The sequence below is a fragment of the Colletotrichum siamense genome, assembly GCF_013390195.1.
Source record: "Colletotrichum siamense strain Cg363 chromosome Unknown KSG_Cg363_contig08, whole genome shotgun sequence".
Lineage (NCBI taxonomy): Eukaryota > Fungi > Ascomycota > Sordariomycetes > Glomerellales > Glomerellaceae > Colletotrichum > Colletotrichum siamense.
Genome location: NW_023501021.1, coordinates 3,615,520 through 3,634,779, shown reverse-complemented (window position 1 = coordinate 3,634,779; position 19,260 = coordinate 3,615,520). Strand labels below are relative to the sequence as shown.

The 19,260-nt window shown below is 54.4% G+C and overlaps 5 protein-coding genes across 5 annotated transcripts; 1 reads left to right on the top strand and 4 right to left on the bottom strand.

Moving 5' to 3' along the window:
- Nucleotides 1-875: 875 nt before the first annotated feature.
- Nucleotides 876-2,711, top strand: CGCS363_v012469 (uncharacterized protein; the record flags this gene model as incomplete). Its single annotated transcript, XM_036644318.1, has 1 exon — nt 876-2,711. The coding sequence occupies one exon, from the start codon at nt 876-878 to the stop codon at nt 2,709-2,711; it is 1,836 nt and encodes a 611-aa protein (XP_036490406.1).
- A 1,076-nt stretch (nt 2,712-3,787) lies between these two features.
- isn-1 (IMP-specific 5'-nucleotidase 1) lies at nt 3,788-5,507 on the bottom strand (the record flags this gene model as incomplete). The annotated part of the gene is made up of 5 exons (XM_036644317.1): nt 3,788-4,575; nt 4,636-4,941; nt 5,004-5,162; nt 5,396-5,431; nt 5,483-5,507. The coding sequence occupies 5 exons, from the start codon at nt 5,505-5,507 to the stop codon at nt 3,788-3,790; spliced, it is 1,314 nt and encodes a 437-aa protein (XP_036490407.1).
- Nucleotides 5,508-6,282: 775 nt separating this feature from the next.
- CGCS363_v012467 (Secondary metabolism regulator LAE1) lies at nt 6,283-7,790 on the bottom strand (the record flags this gene model as incomplete). The annotated part of the gene is made up of 9 exons (XM_036644316.1): nt 6,283-6,343; nt 6,403-6,822; nt 6,874-7,011; nt 7,074-7,111; nt 7,181-7,335; nt 7,393-7,434; nt 7,484-7,574; nt 7,655-7,684; nt 7,734-7,790. The coding sequence occupies 9 exons, from the start codon at nt 7,788-7,790 to the stop codon at nt 6,283-6,285; spliced, it is 1,032 nt and encodes a 343-aa protein (XP_036490427.1).
- Nucleotides 7,791-10,573: 2,783 nt separating this feature from the next.
- Nucleotides 10,574-14,410, bottom strand: CGCS363_v012466 (putative importin; the record flags this gene model as incomplete). The annotated part of the gene is made up of 7 exons (XM_036644315.1): nt 10,574-10,746; nt 10,798-10,924; nt 10,976-13,019; nt 13,071-13,255; nt 13,311-13,777; nt 13,866-13,944; nt 14,321-14,410. The coding sequence occupies 7 exons, from the start codon at nt 14,408-14,410 to the stop codon at nt 10,574-10,576; spliced, it is 3,165 nt and encodes a 1,054-aa protein (XP_036490428.1).
- A 3,895-nt stretch (nt 14,411-18,305) lies between these two features.
- Nucleotides 18,306-18,732, bottom strand: CGCS363_v012465 (uncharacterized protein; the record flags this gene model as incomplete). The annotated part of the gene is made up of 2 exons (XM_036644314.1): nt 18,306-18,375; nt 18,485-18,732. 2 exons carry the CDS (start codon nt 18,730-18,732, stop codon nt 18,306-18,308), a joined length of 318 nt encoding a protein of 105 aa, XP_036490400.1.
- Nucleotides 18,733-19,260: the final 528 nt, after the last annotated feature.

Genomic DNA, 19,260 nt, shown 5'->3' with positions numbered 1-19,260 from the left:
CTCGAGGTACCTGCCTGACCTTGCGGAGTAAGGTACCTAACCTTTCCAACCTAAGGTCCTTACAAGTAACCAAGGCCCTTACCACCTACCAGGGACACCAAGAACAAGAACCCGTCGTCACCCTGGTCACCTCCTCTTCTCAATTGACTGACTGGACTGAACCACCGCAACAGCTCACCACCCATTATTATTTTCACAATAACTGCTCGCCCCTCGCCGCACCCTTCTTCTTTCCTCCTCTCCCTCACGACCGAACTGCGAATGACTCACCCGCTACTATACTGGTTATGTTGTAACCTGGATCGCGACTGAACCACCCGAGACTACGAACCTTATCCCTCGACAAGAATCTCCGGGTTCTCACAAGCCCTTGATTCACACATATATACACACGCCAACCGACGCTCCAGCGCCAATACATCCTCCACAGACCTGGTCTCCTTCCAACTTCGCCCGCACCAATCAAGTACACATTACGCAGTCCTCACACACAATCAACTCCGCCCGCAGAAAGTACATATTGTAAGTCATTTGATTTAGTTTTGGCATGCGATCCGCGGGGTCTCCAGCTCCCTAGGGAACGAGAATCACAGGGCAAAAAACAATACATTGGAAGGCGCCCGGCGGAAAGAGCACGGCTCAAAGGAGCTGCCGCCGCCCCAAAAAGCAACTGCGCTAACAAGCCATTCAACAGCTTTGCGTCATCCCCCTGCGACCGCGCTGCACTGTCACCTGCGAATCCTGCATCGCCTCGCTCCCTGCCGCCGCAGGCACATCCCCAAGACATTCAGCCCAGTGCACCACCACTTTCGATGCTGCGTTCCTGGGCCTAAAACCCAGACTAATTACCTCGACTTATCCCACGGCCGGCAACCATGTTGGCTTCCGATTCTTTCCTGCCCTCGGGCTTCACCGACCACGATCCCAACATGCCACCCTCGGCCGTCATTTCACCACTGTCACTGTCAAAAATGGCCGGCTCCTCATGCTACTTCGACACCAAGTCGACGTCCAACGCAGCAACCTCCATCTACTCACCTCAGTCGTCTGGCGCAGTGCGTCACCCGCAGAGCTTCCTCTCCCCAAACCTCCTCCCTAACGGCTTTAACGGCGCCAACGGCTCAAAATACCAACCCGGTGTCAACCCCTACGAACCGAGGTCCATGGCGTTTTCGCCGACGAACCTGGATCAAGTTGTCGGTCTCAATCCCGCCGTCGGAAGGGTATCAACAAACGGCATGCCTCACCCACGGTCCGTTTCGGCCGATGCAGCCTCGGCTCCAGCGTCAGCACAGATCATTCGCAAACTCGCCCAGCAAAATGCACGCATTCGAGAGGCCTGGGAAGCGGAGCGCAAGTATATGGAAGCCAACCGCGAGCGAGTCGAAGAGGTTTACAAGGAGGAGCGCGTCATTATGGAAGAGGAGCGTTCCGCCTGGGATGCAGAGAAGACGGACCTGCTGGAGCAGATTCGCCTATTGAAGCAACAAGTCGCGCTGATCGAAGGCGACAAGAACCGGCTGCAAGGAGCGCTGCACCGCTACGAGCTAGAGAGGGCAGGCAAGGTTGCCGGCGTCACTGTTGCAATTTCAGGAACAGGAACAAGCGGCGGTGGGGCCGAGTGCCCCACAGAAGTTTCCTTCCCAGGTTTCTCCTCGCACCCCAATGACGCGCGGTTCGGCCTCTCTCACGGCACTCACACTGGCGAGCCAAGGCCAACAAACGGCTCTGCCTCAGCCTCCATTTCGCCGGCCCAAGTCCGATCTCACTTTATTAGCCCCGGCAGTTCCAGAATTTCTCCCACAAGTCAACCAGAGTCTTCGCCATTCATCCCCCTCAACCCCAATATGCAGCCCACCACGAGCAACGCCGTCGACTTCCTTGCTTCTCCCAAAGATGAGGAGCCGGTTCCCATCGTCGACATCCAGATTATCAATCCTCAACTTGAAGGTGTCCCTTTGAAGGTGCCTGCCATTGAGAAGCCTACCTTTACCGACTTTGGCGTCACCCCGGAAAACTCCAAGAACTCATCTCGGAATGTGTCGCCCCCTGGAGAGCCTGGCAAGGCAAGCCGCAGCAGCCCCTCCAAGGAGCAAACCATGCAAGTTCTCGCGGCGCCCGAGACTGACAGGCTCGTGATGCACGCCGGCCACACTCCTAGTCACTCGTTGTCTCACTTGGGAACTGCGCCTGGCACTGAGGTTCCTACTGCTGCTGACGGTACCGGTGGTTCTACACCTACTCTGGCTCCGACGGACATGAGCTCCAACCCAGCAACCCTCTGTGACGTCAGGGCCAGAGGCGAGTCGTCCGATGTCAAGGATGACGTTTTCGGGGACGACTACGAGGAGTATCCCATGGAGGCAACGGACGACACTGGATTGAAGGGCCCTTTGATGATCCGCAACATTCCGGCTCATGACGAAATCTTCTTTCGCCGCTTGTCTGAGAAGCTGGAGGACGTTAGTCGCGGCGAGGACGCCCTGCCAACCTGTATGAGGGATTCGACCGATGATCTCCTGGCTGGCCCCTCGGAGCAGAAAGAAAACAACCTCGGTGCCAAGGCTGACACCGACGCGGCCATCGACATTGGCTCTACGATCGACAAAGACGACGACTCCGAGTCTCAGCCAAAGATCGAAGAGGTCGACATTCCTCTGAAGCTTAAGAAGAGCACCAACTTTGGCGCGCCTCTGGGCTCCATGTTCTAAACATTGACGAGGCATTCTCGTCGCTTCCATTTCTTCATTTGGAGCTAGTCTCCACGACACTACAGACGCAACACAACGCATAGACATTTCATAATCCTCGGATCCCCTTCTGCACATATGGTTCCGGGCTTCTGTACAAAGTTATGGGCTTCCATCAACTACTTGGCATAGGTCGCCAGAATAGACCGGCCTCAACAACTTTTCCTTTGTATATTCCCGCGAGACAAGCGGTTTGCGTTTCGATTCCACGGCGATAGAAAGGGGCGACTGGATGAGATGACCAGTGCCCCGCGGAGCAACGTTACTTTTCAGGGACGGATTTGATGGTTTCGACACAAAATGCACAATACCCCTAGAGGACAAGGAATCCTCATGACTTGGCTTGGTTTTGTTTTATATGGGTACCGCGGCGCATACGTCTCGACCCAAGATTGGAAGGCGCCCGAGAAGGCAAGGAGTACACGGAGCGAAAGTGGTCATGGCTGGACTGAGATGCCAACCACACGGAGGAGGTGGGGTAGAATGACACTGGATCAATGGCGGCTTCAAAGCTGTCTGATGCCACCAAAGACAAAGGGCAATGTAGTGTTTGGTCATACAAAATACCATTGCTTATGCGGCCACTGACGGCCGCTTTTTGTCAACCTTGTGCGAAACAATGCCTGACATGTGACATGCTTTTGATGATCCCCAAAGCTGGCTCTCACGCCCCTTGTAGTTTCTACTCATGATCTTGACGGCCTCAACGAAGTAGTCCTAATATACCAATGAACTCTGTTACGCCGTGAGCAAGCAGGTCATAAATTAATACTCTGCTACAAATAGAGGCAATGCAGTCTTCCCTATCCCTCCGTTTCCCTTAATAGCGCCCGTCTGGCAAAATCAAAATGCACCAAGAAACAGGCAAGGCAATGCATATCCCCTCTTCAAAACACATTCTCCCGGACCTGGCCCTTTTATCCCTCCTCATCTCTCCATTATCCCTGTCGCATGGTGAGCCCTCTTCGAAAAGATGAGCCCCGTATCTGCATTAACAGGTCTCTTCTCTCCCTCTGCTTGTCCGTCCATCTGTCCCTTTACACCCGCTCGTTCAGATCGTCAAGCAACTCCGTCGTCTCAGCCGGCGACGCAATCCACGCCGTCGTTCCCACAGACCGCGCCTTGAAATCGTTGCTGCCGGCGCTCAGAAACTGATCGCCAATGTGCAGCGTGTTCTCCCCGGCGATGGGCTTGTCCGCCTGCCCTGCCTTGGCGGCGAACCACCGCTGGCACACCGTCACGCCCCACGACTTGTCGCCGATATCCACAAACACGTCGCGGCCGCCGTTGAACGCGCAGAACGGCACGCCAGGACGCCCCGCGCTGCCGTGCTGCTCCCCCGCCTCCGCCTGCGCGTTGGGGCTGCCGAGCGCCGAGAGCTCGAGGATCTTCTGCACGACGAGGACCGTCTCCTCGAGCGACTCGCGGGGGATGCGCAGCGCGGGGTCGGTGGGGATGATGCCGACGGCGCGGTCCTTGCGGAGGATGGTGGCGGGCAGGTTGAGTGTTTTGACGCAGTCCTGCAGCGCGGCCTCGGCGACGTCGAGGAGCGCGGCGATGGAGTCGGCGGACCAGGCGGCCATCTCGGGCGTCAGCCAGCGGTCGCGCGGCACGGGAGCGAGGCGGTGCGGGGAGGCGGCGGAGTACTCGAAGAGGTAGTTGGCCTCGCCGCCCATGATGACGATGGATTCTTTTTGGGTTGGGGTGAGGGTTTCCGAGGCGGCGATGGCGTCGAGGAGGCCGTGGAGGCGGGCGTAGTAGCGGTCTGCGGTGGTGTAGCCCGCTGCTGTCACGATGCCGATTTTGATGTCTTTGCGGAGGAGGTCTGCGGGAGGGGTTTTAGATGCTTCTCAGAGGTAAGGGGGAGGATGTTGCGGCTGCTCACCGAGGAGACGGGGGATGACGGGGCTGGAGGGTTCCAGGTTCTCGCCGTCGTCGTAGAGCGTGACATCACCGTCGAAGGTGACGAGCTGCAGCGACCCGGCCGTGACGGCCATGATCTGGGCCGAGTTGAGGATGAGACGGACGTCATTGAACGAGGGCGAGACGTAGCGGCGCGAGGAGATGTACCGCTTGCTGTCCATGTGGTTGAAGGCCGCCTCGAGGGGCAGGCGGGTGAAGAAGGGCCCCGCGCTGGGGACGAGCATCTTTAGTTTCGAGGGGAGGTTGTTTGTCTCGTTTTGGCGGCCGACTTTGCGGGGGAGGGGAGCATTAGTGAGTGACCGATGATGAGTGAGTGAGACTGAGGCTTACTGTGGTCGTCAATCATGTGCTCGACATCACGGAAGATCTCGGCGTAGCGGCGGTGAGCTTCTTCGCGCATGCGGTCCACGTTTGTTGTGTTTGTGTCGAATACTCCGGTGGGTTGGGAGTAGAGGACGAAGGGGACGGCAAGGAGCCCTTTGATCCATTCTGCGGGACATGTCAGTGATTCGTTTCATGCAATTTGTGGTGATATTTTGGCAAGTGGTTTTGAAGATGTTCTCATCTCATCCGGGCTATTGTTTGAGATGAATTGCCCGGTGATGAGCTTGGTGATACCTCAGCCCTTGCTAGTGAGAGAGGGAGTCGGTGAAGCTGGCAGGAAGTGCTCAGATACGTGCTGCGGGACGGGCTGCCGAGAAACATCACTGGTGTTGTCTTACCGATGAATTGATCTCTCCTGTGAGTCTTAAGAGCATCTGAGCGTGTATTAGTTACATGATAGACGAATACCGGAAGGTATTACTCACACTCTACTCTGTATCTGGTCGTCATGTTGGCTGCGTCGAGGATGGGCGGGGAAGGGGTAAGGTGTCTCTTAGGTCGGTAGAGTCTTGACGCTAGGTGCCCGGGTTGAGTTATCGATCCGGGTATCACTCGATTAGTCCGCTTTCACACAAGATTGGTAGATTCAAGAGATTGAGAAGAGGGAAAAGAGAGAAAGTGTAGTCAAAGTTGACACAGTGAGCAAGAGGTGAAGTGATGTTGACACTTGAGATTCCACAGGTGGATCCCCCCACCACCAACTGCAGAGCCCAGGCGCCCCGCGACACCGCTGCAGCTGTCGCCGGAATGCACCAGTAATCAGGGGTCGGATCCCGCTAAACCATCTCCCGGAGGCCGCCGCTACCCGCGGCTTGGACTCGGCGCCAACCACTAACGCGGCGCTGGCAGCTTTCCCCGCCATCCCTGTACCTTGTGATTGTTGCACCTGACTTGGCCTGGGCCGCTTTCCTGGACGACTTCCCCTCTTTAGTGTAATTGAAACTAAGACGATAAGATATGTGTGACTCTTTTCTGGTTGATCTATCAAAACGTTGAAGATGCAAGACATGATTGGCTTATATAGGGTTGCGGCAAGTGCCCATGTACTTGACTGCAGCGAGTAGTGCTGAAGTCCTGACATCGCTTCCCGTCGTCAGTCATTTCCCAGGAAACGCTCGATCCCAGCTGAGTCCGAGTTTCTTGCTGTCCAGCGTTTCTTTTCCTTCTGATTGTAGACACGTCATAGAGATCATGGATGCTTTATCGAATGTCTGGTTTTGCCCGTTTAGGCATCGGTCTTCGCAGGAGTCTTCTTGGCCTCTGGCTTGCGTCCAACAATGATGGGGCTGATGCTTCTTTAGTACTGCTCACCAGGAAGAAAAGTCTATCTCGAGAAGACACTCACATTGGGAAGTAGGCGTGATAAGCCCGGTTCCTCAGATCCTTCCGGACATTGATGAGGAAGACGTTGACCTCGTCCCGCGACCATCCGAGAACACGGGTGAAAAGGGCCATAGACATGGCTTCGCAGGCGTTCGAGGTGTTCTCGCAGTTGTAGGTCCCGAGGACCTTGTAGTACTCTTCCTTAGGCCAGTCGTTGATTGGCCATTTGTAGCAGTACAGCTCGACGTCAACGAAGCCAATCTCGATCATCATGGCCTTGACGTCGCGGATGTCCTGCCACTTGCGGCCGGCCTTCTCCGCGGCTTCTTGGATCAGGTCTGCGTACTTAGCCAGGTCGCTATCGGCGGGAAGAGTGTCGTCGTCGGACTTCAGGTGGATCTCGCCCTCTTGAAGCTCGACATAACCACCAGGCACGAGGTTTCTATTTTGCTGTCAATGGAAAGAGTATGGGAAAGGCAACCAGGAGCCTCACTCGTAGATCTTGGTGAGATACGCGTGCCAATCATTGATGCACGAGTTGAGGAGTCGATGGTGGATGTAGTCAAAAGGGCGCGAGTAGGTCCAATCCTCCTCTAGGTCATCAATCTCGAACTTGACGTTGGGAGGGACGCTGGAGCATATCAATGATTAGCTTAGCAAAATAGTCCGTCATAGGACCAGCCGCATGCTTACAATTCTGCCGCCGGAGCAGAGAGATCCATGCCAAGCACCTGCGACGCAGAGACCGAGTTAGAGAACAATCGAGCGACTGTAATATAGTTTCCACGTGGATGACTTACATCAGCCTCAGGGTGTAGTTCACCAAAGTCAGCCGCCCAGATTCCAGTGCCCGTACCCACGTCAAGGACGCGGCCGACCTTGGCCTTGGGGTCGCATGGGGGAGCTAAGCCGAGCCTGTCCCTCAGTGTGTAGATCATGAGCTCGTGTTGGGAATCTGCATTCATCTCGTCAGTCACTTCATAAGAGAGACTCTGGGCTGTCCAAGAGATACCTAGTCTGTCGCTCTCTCTCGCGTCGTTCGGCATGACATATTCTGGAACCTGTGAGTTGCGATCCCTAGAAGCAACAATAAGTAGACTCACTGCCTTCCTTGTAACTGTGATAGGTTCTGCCATTCTCGATTCGGTATTGAAGGAGAGAACTGGTCACACTTGTGCTTGAAGAAGCGAGACTCTGGGCAGACCCTGCATGAGCGATCGAATTCAAGCATAATGCAGCAGCAGGAGGCGAAAGGATAGGCGATCTAAGCTTACTCCTACTTCCGATGCGCTATCATCGGTCACCTGGTAACATTGTTAGCAGATCCACAACATCCGAAAGAGCAACGCGCACCTCATCAGCAGCGATCGCCACCTCGTGGTCGACCGCACGAGTCTCAGCCTCAGCCATGTTTAACGATCGCTTTGCGTTCGAATCTCGACGAAGTTTTGAAATCAAACTGCCGAGTACGAAACTGGATGAAATCTTGAGTTCAAATGTGAAAATGAACGGGGCTCCTGGGGACTTCGGAGGGGTGGACAATCCTTTTGTGGTGGCCAGACAATCCTACCTGTAGGCCCCCCTCTTCGTCGACCAGGGAGAAGGAACCAACGGAAGTCAACATGCATATGCGCGCCGAGGCACATTTACCTCTTTGCAGCGATCGGTGTGGAGCTGAAGAAATCTCCACGGCGAATGGGAAAATATTCGCAGGGGTAAAAAGGTAAGCGAAACACCCGTATCGATTGCATGTTTGCTCTCGCCTTTGGACCGGTCCGGATATCGCTGCGCTGCACCTCTTCTTTCGGCTCCGTCGCCCGCCTCCGCGGACAGGGTAGCCAGTGAAGAACCACGAGAGACATACCGAAAATGGCAACTGTTCTCCATGCTAAACAGAACCTGACCGTCGGGCTGCCGCCTGAAGCGAACGAAACACAACGCCGCACGCTCGCAACCCGAGGGCTCTGCAGTCGCACCTCTCGGTGTTGGTTTGAATTAGGGACATTTTCAGATTTTCCCGTGACGCCACAACCACAAGCTGGAATCACAGTAGACCTAATCCCATGAGTAGCATGGACTTTTAGACCTTGAGATTTTGACCTGCGGCCCAGTTGCTGATTCCAATGGGCAAACCGACGAAATCCAGGGACAGTGGGCAAAACATATTGTCTGCCATGCAACACGTTGGGGGCAACCGCGGCACACGTCGACAAAGAATATCTACCAGAGAGACATTCACCAAAAAGTCAGTATTCATGGCCAACCTCAAGTTAACATGTTCAGAATAGCCTCCAGTCAACAAACGCCATCCGCCGAAAGCTTAAATAACCTCAAAATCCATCTGATTCGTCGAATGCGCCGAACCCCAACGGGCAGGGTATCACTTGCGCATACGCCATGTCCCACACGATATTATCGACTTTGCTCTCTAATTCTACCACATACGACCATACCCATTGGAAAACTCGGGATCCCGTCCGCTCTCCCATAGATAAGCCAATGATGGCTGGAGTAGTAGTCGGGTCGGTGACGACCGGCGAATGCCCGGTGTTGTATGTGTTTCTTTTTGTTCTTTTTGTTCTTTTTTTAGCTACTCTTCCTACTCCAGTCCTCCTCCCCCGCTCATGGGCTTATCTATGGGAGAGCGGACGGGATCCCGAGTTCACTTTCACTGCATTTTTAACCCATCTGAAGAAACTCTTAGTTGATGAAATCGCTAGACTTAGAACACTTCGGGCCGGTTGTAAAATGCAGTGAAGAGTGAAGCTAACCTATATTTCTAAACGGTTTCGTGCCTGGTGTGTTGATATCATCTAAACCCCGCCCCCCAAAGCGAAAGCAAAACTAGGAGGCTTATTCGATTGACAACCTGCAGTCTCAGTTGGTGCAATCACAGACGAAAGTGCAGAAACGTCAGAGGTGAGCCACTTTTGCTCTGCCAATCGATTCTGTTAGAATGCCCGCCGGTACAAGCCTTTGTTTGTACTTCCCAAGTTAGCTCAATCAACTACGTGCTGTTCCAAGGTGCAAACAGGAGGAGCAATAGCGAAAATCCTCGATTGGAGCAATCCCACCTTCGTTGCCAAACTCGAACCTACGAGGCGGGTTCGAAATGCAGTGAATAAAATTGCCAGCTCGGAGTGAGAAGCATCTACGTGGTTCATCGCATTTGCGTCAATGAGGTCCGCGCAATCCGTCAAGTGCGCCCACAAGGTAGGAATATCGTCTTGTAGCACCGTAGCTATAATAGTCGTCCCGCAGCCCCTTTGCGGATTGTCTATCTGTAAGAACTTCTACTCACCATGATCAAGGGCAATGTGCAACCTAACCTCTCGAAGGACGCATGTCTATGCTGGCAAATGCCAACTATACCATGACTAGTGAGCGAGCAAAGCCATCATTTCCGAGATCAACACTGCCCGGGGGCACGTAGCCGTTTTCACTAGGTGAAGGGTTTCGGGAGACAACAGAGACGAACGGAAACACGAAGCCACAAAATCATGAAGCTATGAGTTGATATCATCGTTGATATCACTACTCTCCCGCAATAAGACACGGCAACGAGACGGGTGGTTGTGAACTGATTCTGATTCTTGAAGTATTGGGGGAATTTAAACTACCTAGAAAACTCTGACATCATGAGCTTCAACCTCCACACGCAGGCCTCCCACAGCGCTATGCCTGCCGACAGTAAACGACGGCCATGATGACAATCGAAGTGTCCTCACTGACACCTAATAAGCTGCAACAAGACTATTTTTCCTCCCCTGGGCTTCCCACACAGACAACACATAGGGGGAAGCCGTGCTCTGAGCACCTACCAAAGCTCCCCGCTGCAGCATCATCTCTCATATCCAGCTGGCCTCCAGCCATCGTTTGCACGCTCTAATGCTCTTGAAGATCTTTCCTTTTTGGGGCCTCTTGTACTCTTAAGGGGATGGGGATAATCGTAATTCTTTGCCTCGTCAATCTTTCTCCTGTGACCGCTCGTCCACAACAACTCCTCGGCACTTGCGCGCCATGTCCACCGGCGTGCGTAGCGGCAGCGGCTCACTCGGATCATCTCGCGTCTCCCTCTCACGTCATCATACCGGGGCGGTCAGAGAAGACTACGTTCTTGCTCGGGAAGAAGAAAAAAACCCCGTGTCGTGGAGGGGCCCGGCTCGGTCATCGATGAAATCGCGGGTAGGGCTTTAGCTGGCGCCACCGTTGACGGGGGCAGCACCTTGTTGTTGGGCAAGGGCCAGCTGGGCGGCCTGGGCATTTTCGGTGGCCTTCTGCATGACACCCTGCAGGGCAGCCTGATCCTCGGCGGTCAGATGAGAAGCCAGGGACTGATAGAACTGAGGCTGCTCCTCCTCCATCTCTGCATGTTTGTTAGTCGTGTGCCATTCTAGGACCTGTAGCCATCACTTACTCATCAAAGTAGCGCTGAACAGCTGGTAAGGGTCAACCTTGTCCAACGGAGACTCAAGAAGAACGCTATCTTCGCCCAAGTCATCCTCAGACTCGATGTCCTCGACACCGCGGCTGAACTTCTGGGCCTGATAGCAGTTAGTTCGAATGACTTTAATAGCAAATGGGCTCCTACTGACCTCCTCGTTGAGGAACTCAAGGTATGCCGTGCTCTCATCACGGGCCTCAGTAGCCTCTTCCTCTTCAGGCTCATCCTCGACGTTCCAGTTGGCCTCGTCTTCGGCCCACTCATCCTCGTCGCCGTAATCGTAGGTGCCGGCCTCGAGGTGGTAATCGTCACGGAGTGCCTCTTCCCTGTTCTTCATGGCAGCCGGGAGGGTCTTGAACAGCTCAGTGATGCCCTGGAGCAGTCGGGGCCATCCGACGGAAACGCTCTGGGGAACCTGATCAGCCTTGAGGCTGAGAAGGGCAGAGATGGCGACAATGCAAAGCTTCTTGTCGTGGACTCTGGTGAAGTTGCCCATGCTGCCGAACCACAGGCTGAAGAATCTGTTAGTCCATCCCTTGGTCTCGAGGATGTGGAGAGTGAGGATGGGGTTGTAGTGGATGGAGTTGATGACCAGCTCCATGAGGTGGATCTTGTAGGCCTTGACCTTAACATCCTGGGCGTTGAGAACGTTCATGGCGAACTCAATGAAGCGCAAAACGTAGTTGTCAATGTGGCCACGCAGGTTCAGCATCATCGCCTCGGCCAGCTTGCAGGCGCAGATACGATCGACGCCCCCAACCTTGTTGTCGTTGAACATGTCAGAGATCATGGAGAAGAGCGCCTCGATGTACTCTGGCTTCTGGACCAATTGGCCAGCTCCGTACTGGACAAAGTTGTCGAGGGCAGGCAGCATGTCCTCGAGGTAGAGTTCCGCACCGGCCTTGAAGGTAGCATGGATGAGCTCGAAAGCTTGCCACATGGTAGGGGAGATGCCCTTGGCAGCGAATGTGCAGCTGTCGATGATCTCAAATACCTCGTTGTACAGGTCGTACAGCTTGTTCTCCAGGGTGACCTGGATGACGGGCATGAGAACAGCCTCAATGTGCAGCAAAACGTCAGGAGTGCTCTCCAAAGTAAGGATAAGAGTTCCAATGGTCTGCAAAACACCAAGAGCAGTAATGCTCTTCTCATCGAGGTAGTCACCATACTCGTCGTCGCCGTTATCCTTGTTCTTGTCGAGCACCTCACGCACGATGCGAAGGTACGTGTCTCTAAGCTGCTCACTCAGAGCGACGGCGAAAGGCGTCAACTCAGTGGCGAAGACCTCAACGAAGTCCTCCATGACGTTGGCGAGAGCGTCGATATCGGCCTCGTTGGCGAGCTTGAGAAGCTGTTGCATAATAGTAGGGATGCTTTGTTGCATGCTTGTGCGGATAATGTCATGACGGATAAGGGGCTGCAGAGCGAGGGCAGCAGTAACACGAACGGGCAGGGCAACGTCAGCCATGCAGTCGAGGATGTGGCGGTAGATGGTGAGGAGGTTGTTCTGGTCCTGGAAGTTGAGCTGCTCGAACTTCTCGATCGTGTCGCAAGCTCGGGCACGGAGATAGCCCTGGGGACTGGTGAAATCGGGGAAAACGTAGCGGACGAGGAAGTACTCGACCTGGTCGGCGATGGGACTCTTCTTGCCCAGAATGACAGGCGCCAAAGTACCGATCATTCTCAAGGCACCCTCCTTGGCAATGTGGTTCTTCTTGTCATCCGGCGCCTGCTCGTACTCATTGACCACGGCGTTGACAAACTTGAGGATCTCAAAGGTCTGCTTTCTCCTGTTCTTGGTCAGGCCAACGAGGAAGTTGGTAGCCGCCACATCCGGTGCTGATGCCTCCTCGTAAAAGTTGAGTTTCCTGTGGAGGTACTCATCGGGCTCGTCCTCGAACTTTTCGATGTCCTCCTCGGAAAGGCAGAGAACGGGGAACACGAAATGTGTCACCAAGTTCTGAAGGTTGGGCTTCAGGTGGTTCCACATCTCCTTGGGGCGTACGGACTCGTCGAGGAAGACGAGGGTGTAAGACAGACAGGGTCTGCTCAACCAGGTTGTCTTTGCAACCCACTTCTCAATCTCCTGCAGGTAGTGCTTGAGGATCTCGGGGGCAATCGTGGCGGAGAACTCCTTGGCGAAGCGAACCGCATCTTCGTCCTTGGTGTTGGCGACAGATTGCGTGTTGCCATGTCTAAGCAATGTCAGCAAAACCTTCAACGCCCGACTCTTGCGTAGACCCTACCTAATGAACAGGCGGTTGAGGTTGAAGTACGCCCACTTCTTCGCCTTCCACCAGTGGTGCTTTTCACGCTCGTATGAGTCGTCGACCATGGCGCTGGCCGGGATCGTCTTGGAAACGGTCTGAAGGAAAACGGTGCACCAGCCAAAGTTGGTCTGCTGCGCGCGCAGGAAAGCAGAGAGCTCGAGCTAATATCCTGTCAGCCAGCGGCACCAAATCAGATGCAGAGACATCCGTGTTTACCCAGGTCGCGTGCTTGTACGCCTTGAGGGCCAGATGCAGCATCTCGCCAGCCTCATCGCTCTCCTGAGCAACCAGCTCGTTGCAGATGGCCAGCAGTCTGGGGAAGCTAGCCTCGATAATTTTGTCAAAGTGAACTCTGTTGTCGCCGTCGGAAGACTTAAATCGGTAGGCACGGCAGATGGCGAGCAGGCACTGCAGGCCGGCGAGGACGGAGGGGGCGTCGTTCGTGTTGAGGAGCTGCATTGTGTAGTCCATAAAGTTGGGCCACTTCTCGGGGAAATCGAAATGCAGAATGCGCTGGAGGACGGGAATCAGCTGCTGCCGGACCAGCCCTTGAGAGGCGGCCATGATGGGCAGCAGGCGGTCGCGAAAGCGCGCTTTCTCATCTTCGGCGATTGGTGTGTCGTTGGGGTTGTGATCCGACTTTTCCCATCCCCGGTTCACGCGGTTCTTGATATAAATGACAGCTGTAGAGCGGAGAGCGCGTTAGTATACCTGCATGTGTGGTGCCAGAGAAGCGAGGCGATGGCAAGGAGGGGTGTTTCGTCAACGTACTTGATAGTCGTACACTGTTATCCTGCTCGTTCTGGAGGACTTCGAGGAGAACGTCCATAAACCCCGGGTGCTCTTCGATCTATAATTGCAGAGAAACATGATGTCAGTCAACCGGTTCAACAAAGAGTCGCCAAGTGCGCATAGTCCATCCGCCCTCCTCCCCCGAAGCGCTCGGCACTGTACACGTCTCCATCGGAGCGGGCAGCACAAAGCGTAGAGCAACGATGCGAAGGTAGCCAGCCACCCATGGACGTGTAGGCATTTGTGTGCGTGTGCGTCTGGTATGGGCGTGTGTGATATGTGCAGTACGTGCGTGCGATATGGTGCGGATCGGTTCGGAGCGGTAGGGGGGCCATTTCGTGGGGGAGGGGGGACGGCCAGGAAGGAGGACGACGTCCATGTTGGACGGCATCGGGGGGTGGTGGGAGACTGGAGATAAACGAGAGTTGTCGTACCTGCTTCAGCTGGATCTCAGCCCTCCTTCTCGTGTCGGCATCGGGGTCCAAACTGGCCGCGAGGAGGCCTCGAATCGCCGTGGTGTCCATCTTGGGTGAATTGACGGGGTGATGTCGAGGCGAAGGCGGGATAGGAGTTGAGAGGAAGGAAAGCGGTGCGGGAGGTGAAGACAAAATTTTGGGCGGGTCGTCTGTGTTGCCTCGAAATGGCGGGGCATGCCACGGCGGCGGTGGTCGACAGGTAGAGAGGTAGGAGGTACCTGAGTTGAGGCACAGGCGGGAGGTACCTTTGTGCGTGCCCGTACCTATCTAGGTGGTAGTGGGTTATGTATTTGGCAGTGCACGTAGTTAATTGGGGAGGGACAGGACTGTAGCAGTGAGTCCAGGCGTATCGTGGGCGGGATAACGTAAGGCGTCAGGGGAAGAAGGGGTCGCCGAGTGAATGCGAAGGCGCTGGATTTCGGGGTCGCTCCAGAGGTCGGGTGGCAGAAAAGACTGGACGAGTTGGGCGGCGCCGGGTGCAAATACAAGTATCAGTACAAGTGAGTGCAGGTGCAAGTGCTGGGTGGGTAGGTGATGGGGGGGATCAGAGTCAAGACCAAGACCAACAATGGTGTAAATGTCTAGGTAAGAGAAAGAGACCTGGAGAAAAAAAAGTCAGACAGGTCCAGGCTATCGCTGTGTGTGTTTATCCGCGCCCCTTCTCTCTTCAAAAGAGAAGAAGAAAAGAGAGGCAGCAACCCCGAGTTCCCAGGTGGCAGCCGCCGGACTGGCTGGAATGCCGCGACTCTGGTTCTGGTTCTGACGGATTCAGGATCGGACCTCAGGCCGGCGGGTGAGCAGTGCGGTGTGTTGGCTGTATCGTGACAATTTATTTGACCATGCCCTCTCTCTCTCTGTGAGTCCCGCTCTTCTTCTCTCTATGCCTCGACATGAGCGCTATCAGGGTGGCATCTCCATGGATGCCGGACAACCAGCGCATGATCTTTGATTTGATAACGATGCTGTCATATTTGTCTACTTTAAGGTACTGACTGACTGCTGCAGAAACGATGTTTGCTTTCGGCTCAACGCATCGAAACGTGGACTCACCGAAGGAAATCGCGGTGACTTGACTTGCCTTGCCTAGCCCTCGCATCAGTGGTCGGCCTGCTACGCTTGTTTTGATTACACATTTCCCCAGACAGATGACAGCGCGTCTCATGGAAATAAGGAGCGGCAGACGTGTTGTGTACCTGTGTATATATGTGGTGTGTGTGTGGACATACTGTCGCCGCAAGTGAAGAAGCAAAGAAAAAAAAGGCCCAAGCAAGCAGGGTACCGACGGCTAAGGCATAAGGCCATCCATGAATTTGGACGTGGATGCAACAATACATACACTGCCTGCATTGATTTGGTTGGCTCCTGGATTCAAGTGTGTTTTCCCTGAGGTTGCCTTGTTGGAAGAACATTCCAGTGCCTGCAACTCGACACCGACACACACACACTTACAGACTCCCAGCTAGCGCAACTCGTTGGTTCAGTTCCCCAGATGTTTGTGTGTCGTGTGGCATCTCTCTGTCCATGTGCTGCTCTGCAATGCGGTGGTTGGTAATTGTCTAAGCATCTTCCAGGATGCGGGTCAATTGTCACCGCGATCCATGGCAGACCAGACAGACGCCGGCGCTGCGCTGGAATGGAGCTTATTGTCGGCAGAAAAAGCGCAAAAGCGCAAAAGTGCGCCGCCCACCGCCTCCACTGGCCCCCGAAAGCGGTATGGCATCAGGGCAGCCCGAGGCGTTAACCCGAGTATCTGATTGGCCGCTCCCCAGTAATTATGGATATCGGGCAGCCGTGTCTGTCTCCCTAGCCGCGATAAATGCATCTCAATGTTTTTTGGCTGGTGTTTTTCCCCCCTTCCCAGAGAGAACTCGTTCTCTTCACCGCCCGGAACCCAGCAGGACCCCGGTCAACTTTAGGTGAAGTGTTCGACCCCTCCGAAACCCCCCTCCCCTCCCAAGGGTCCCCGTCCCCTTTCCCACGATTCCACGCTTGCTTCGTCGACTCTCTTCCCACCTCAAAGTCTTACCCGACCCATCAAACTGGCCTGCCCCGAGTGTCTTGCCCAGCCGGGCTGCCACTACCGTCGCCACCAACTACCGCCGCCGTCCCCTTCCCCTCCCCTCCCGCTGAGGCACCGTCCTGCCCTGCGCGCGGCCCCCTCAGAGAGCCCCTCCCCCTCCGTCCATCCCATCAGTGCCATCGCTGAATTCACAGGGCTGCTCCCCGCTGTAACCCTCCTGAAAAAAATCTCCAACAATCATTTCATGCCGTGCGTACCGTGCACCAGATCGACGGGCAAAGAAAGAGGCTCCCGCCGCCGCGTATGTTTATTTACACTCTCTCTTACTCATCAGCCCGTCCCGAGTGCGTGGTTTCTTCCTTTCTTTTGCCCCTCCGTCTCATCGTTGGGAAATCGAACGCCATCGCCCCGTCCGTCGGTGCGGGCCTCACCCACCTCACCGACCGGAGTGGAATAGCCGGGGAGGGGACCACCCCTCAATGAGTTCCATCGACAGCCGATGAGCCTTTCCAGAAGGACACCGAGCAAACCGTCCCTTTCCCGGCCTGGACGGCCATGTTTTCAGCATCGTATTCGTAATACGCTTTGTAACTCCTCATTTGTTTACCGGAGCGACCATGGCAAGTGAAATATTGAACACCAAGAACACTGTGACAAGACTAAGATTTCATCGAGGCCTATGCTACTTAGTCGGGGAACTCGGCCCGCCCCTGAAGTGAGCGAGAGCCTCATGTCCCATCTCCCAACTAACTCACTTCCTTCCGGCAGTTGACACGTAATCCGAACAATCCTGCCGCCGCGATCTGTGAATAGAACCAAGCAAGGAACATCGCCGTGGCCCCTTCCTCCACAGATCCCTCTGAAAGCATAAAACCGCGATCTTCAGGGTCACCGTCTAATCATGCTTCAAGCCTCATCCCAGGACTCTCCCTCCTCATAGCCGTTCAGCTCAACAGCTTCCGCCCGGCGCGGATGCTCCCTGTAGCGACTCGCCACCTTTCTCCGCTTCAAACGCACAAATTCGATTTTTCAAATTCCGCATTGCGAAAAGGGATGGGGAAACATTTTAAAGTCTGAAGTCGTGAAGATCAACGTGGCGAAAATGAGAGAGAAACTCAAAAGATACGCAATACGAATTCGAAGGGGGGCGGCAAACAGATGGGAAGCAGTTCATCTCCATTTTCTCACATCGATGACTTTCAAAACCCGTACACCACTACGGATGCGATGGATCGCAATCACGTCTCTTGTCGCAAACTCTATTCATCTCCCAAGAGAGTGTGTGTGTGTGCGTCTTCGCCCTGAATCCCCTGTGCCTTGCCAACTCGCACCTTATACAGAAATCAAGGTTGCCAGAGGCTGCACCCAAGGACCCTGTCCGATGAGTGTCAACTTTGCCCAACTATGCTCTCTCATCCCTTCCCCTTCCCCCCACGTGAAGCGGCCCAGGACAGTGGTGCCTGACAGTTGGGCTTTCAAACACTGGGACACGCACGCGCACACGCCTACTCAGTTATGATCCAGTATCTCCGCATAGGGATCTGAGTGGTGGCAGTAGTGGGTGACATCACACAACAATGATCCGAGCCAGGTTGATGCCGGAAACGTGGACGCGATGCGACCTACACGGTATCATGGCACTGCGTGAAATACCACAGTAGAGTTGACAAATGTTCACGATCAGCATTCAAGTCACGGGAAGACCCAGGTTTGTGTTTCAGTCATAAAAACTCTGAAGCGTCATTCAATCAACGGCTGACAAGTGCCGCACCCATATTCCAATACTAGCGCCAAGTACATCAATAATGATAATCGTAAACCGAGTCCACGGACTCATATCAGCTCCCTGAATTCAAACAGAAAAGTAGAGAAACACATCACAATATCAACGCTCGCACAAAATATGCATACAACCCTCGAGCATCAACCTTCCAACGTAACCCAATCCCCCCTCTGGCATGGTCCTGATTGCTTCTGCTGCCTGTGGTCCGACCTGTGGTGATGAGTTAGTCTAGTCCTCCGGCAGTGGTCTCCTGGTTGGCAGAATGGCTGCTCCATGAAATGAAGAAAACAACGAATGACAAGAAATAGTGGTAACTAACGAGCTATCCCGCGAGGTCGCGACGGACATTCCCACGAGTGGCTCGGGAAAGATGATCCTCGGGTTGGCAGAATGCTGCTGGGTGGCTGTTCCGGCAATTGGCTTGTCTCCTGGAGCCAAGTAGGTAACTTGGGACCGGACCGTAGAGTTCCCCGTGGATAGTGTACCATCTGAACCGCCAGACTTGATGTCCCATGGCTGGCTGCAGGCATCAAAGCTACAAGCATGTCCGGGAAACCAGAAGCTCATTGCTGAACCGAGCAGAAAATCGCAGCAGCTATCTCACTCAATCCACGGACGTGTACTGGTGTGGGTACCCAGTTGGATCGTGCTTCCTGATATGATCCGAGCTTACCCAAAAGGGAGAGTTGGCTCTCCATCATGATAGAATTTCTTTTGAGCTCAACGAGCCATTGGTCCTTGTTGGTAGACACGACAATTTGACTGAATGAACAGGTCAAGGGAGTCTCCATGATGGCTGTGTGCAGATAGTGGTACTGCCACGTTTGGGTCCGGGAGGAGCTATCCAGCATCCATTGCAATGGGGCGAACTCCATGAGATTGTCCAGGCAGTGTTTTCCAGGCAGTAATATAGTCCAGGGCTTGGAGGTTTCCAGTGATCCAGGTTTGTGTCTAGGTAGACTTCCGAGAAGGTGATTGACGTCCAGGGGTGTGCAAATCCAGCTGAAGGCTGTTGCGCTCAGTAAATGAGAAGTCTAAAAGGAGGAACCCACGAGACCCCTCGTGAAGGGCTTGAGGTCGTCATAGAATGAATCC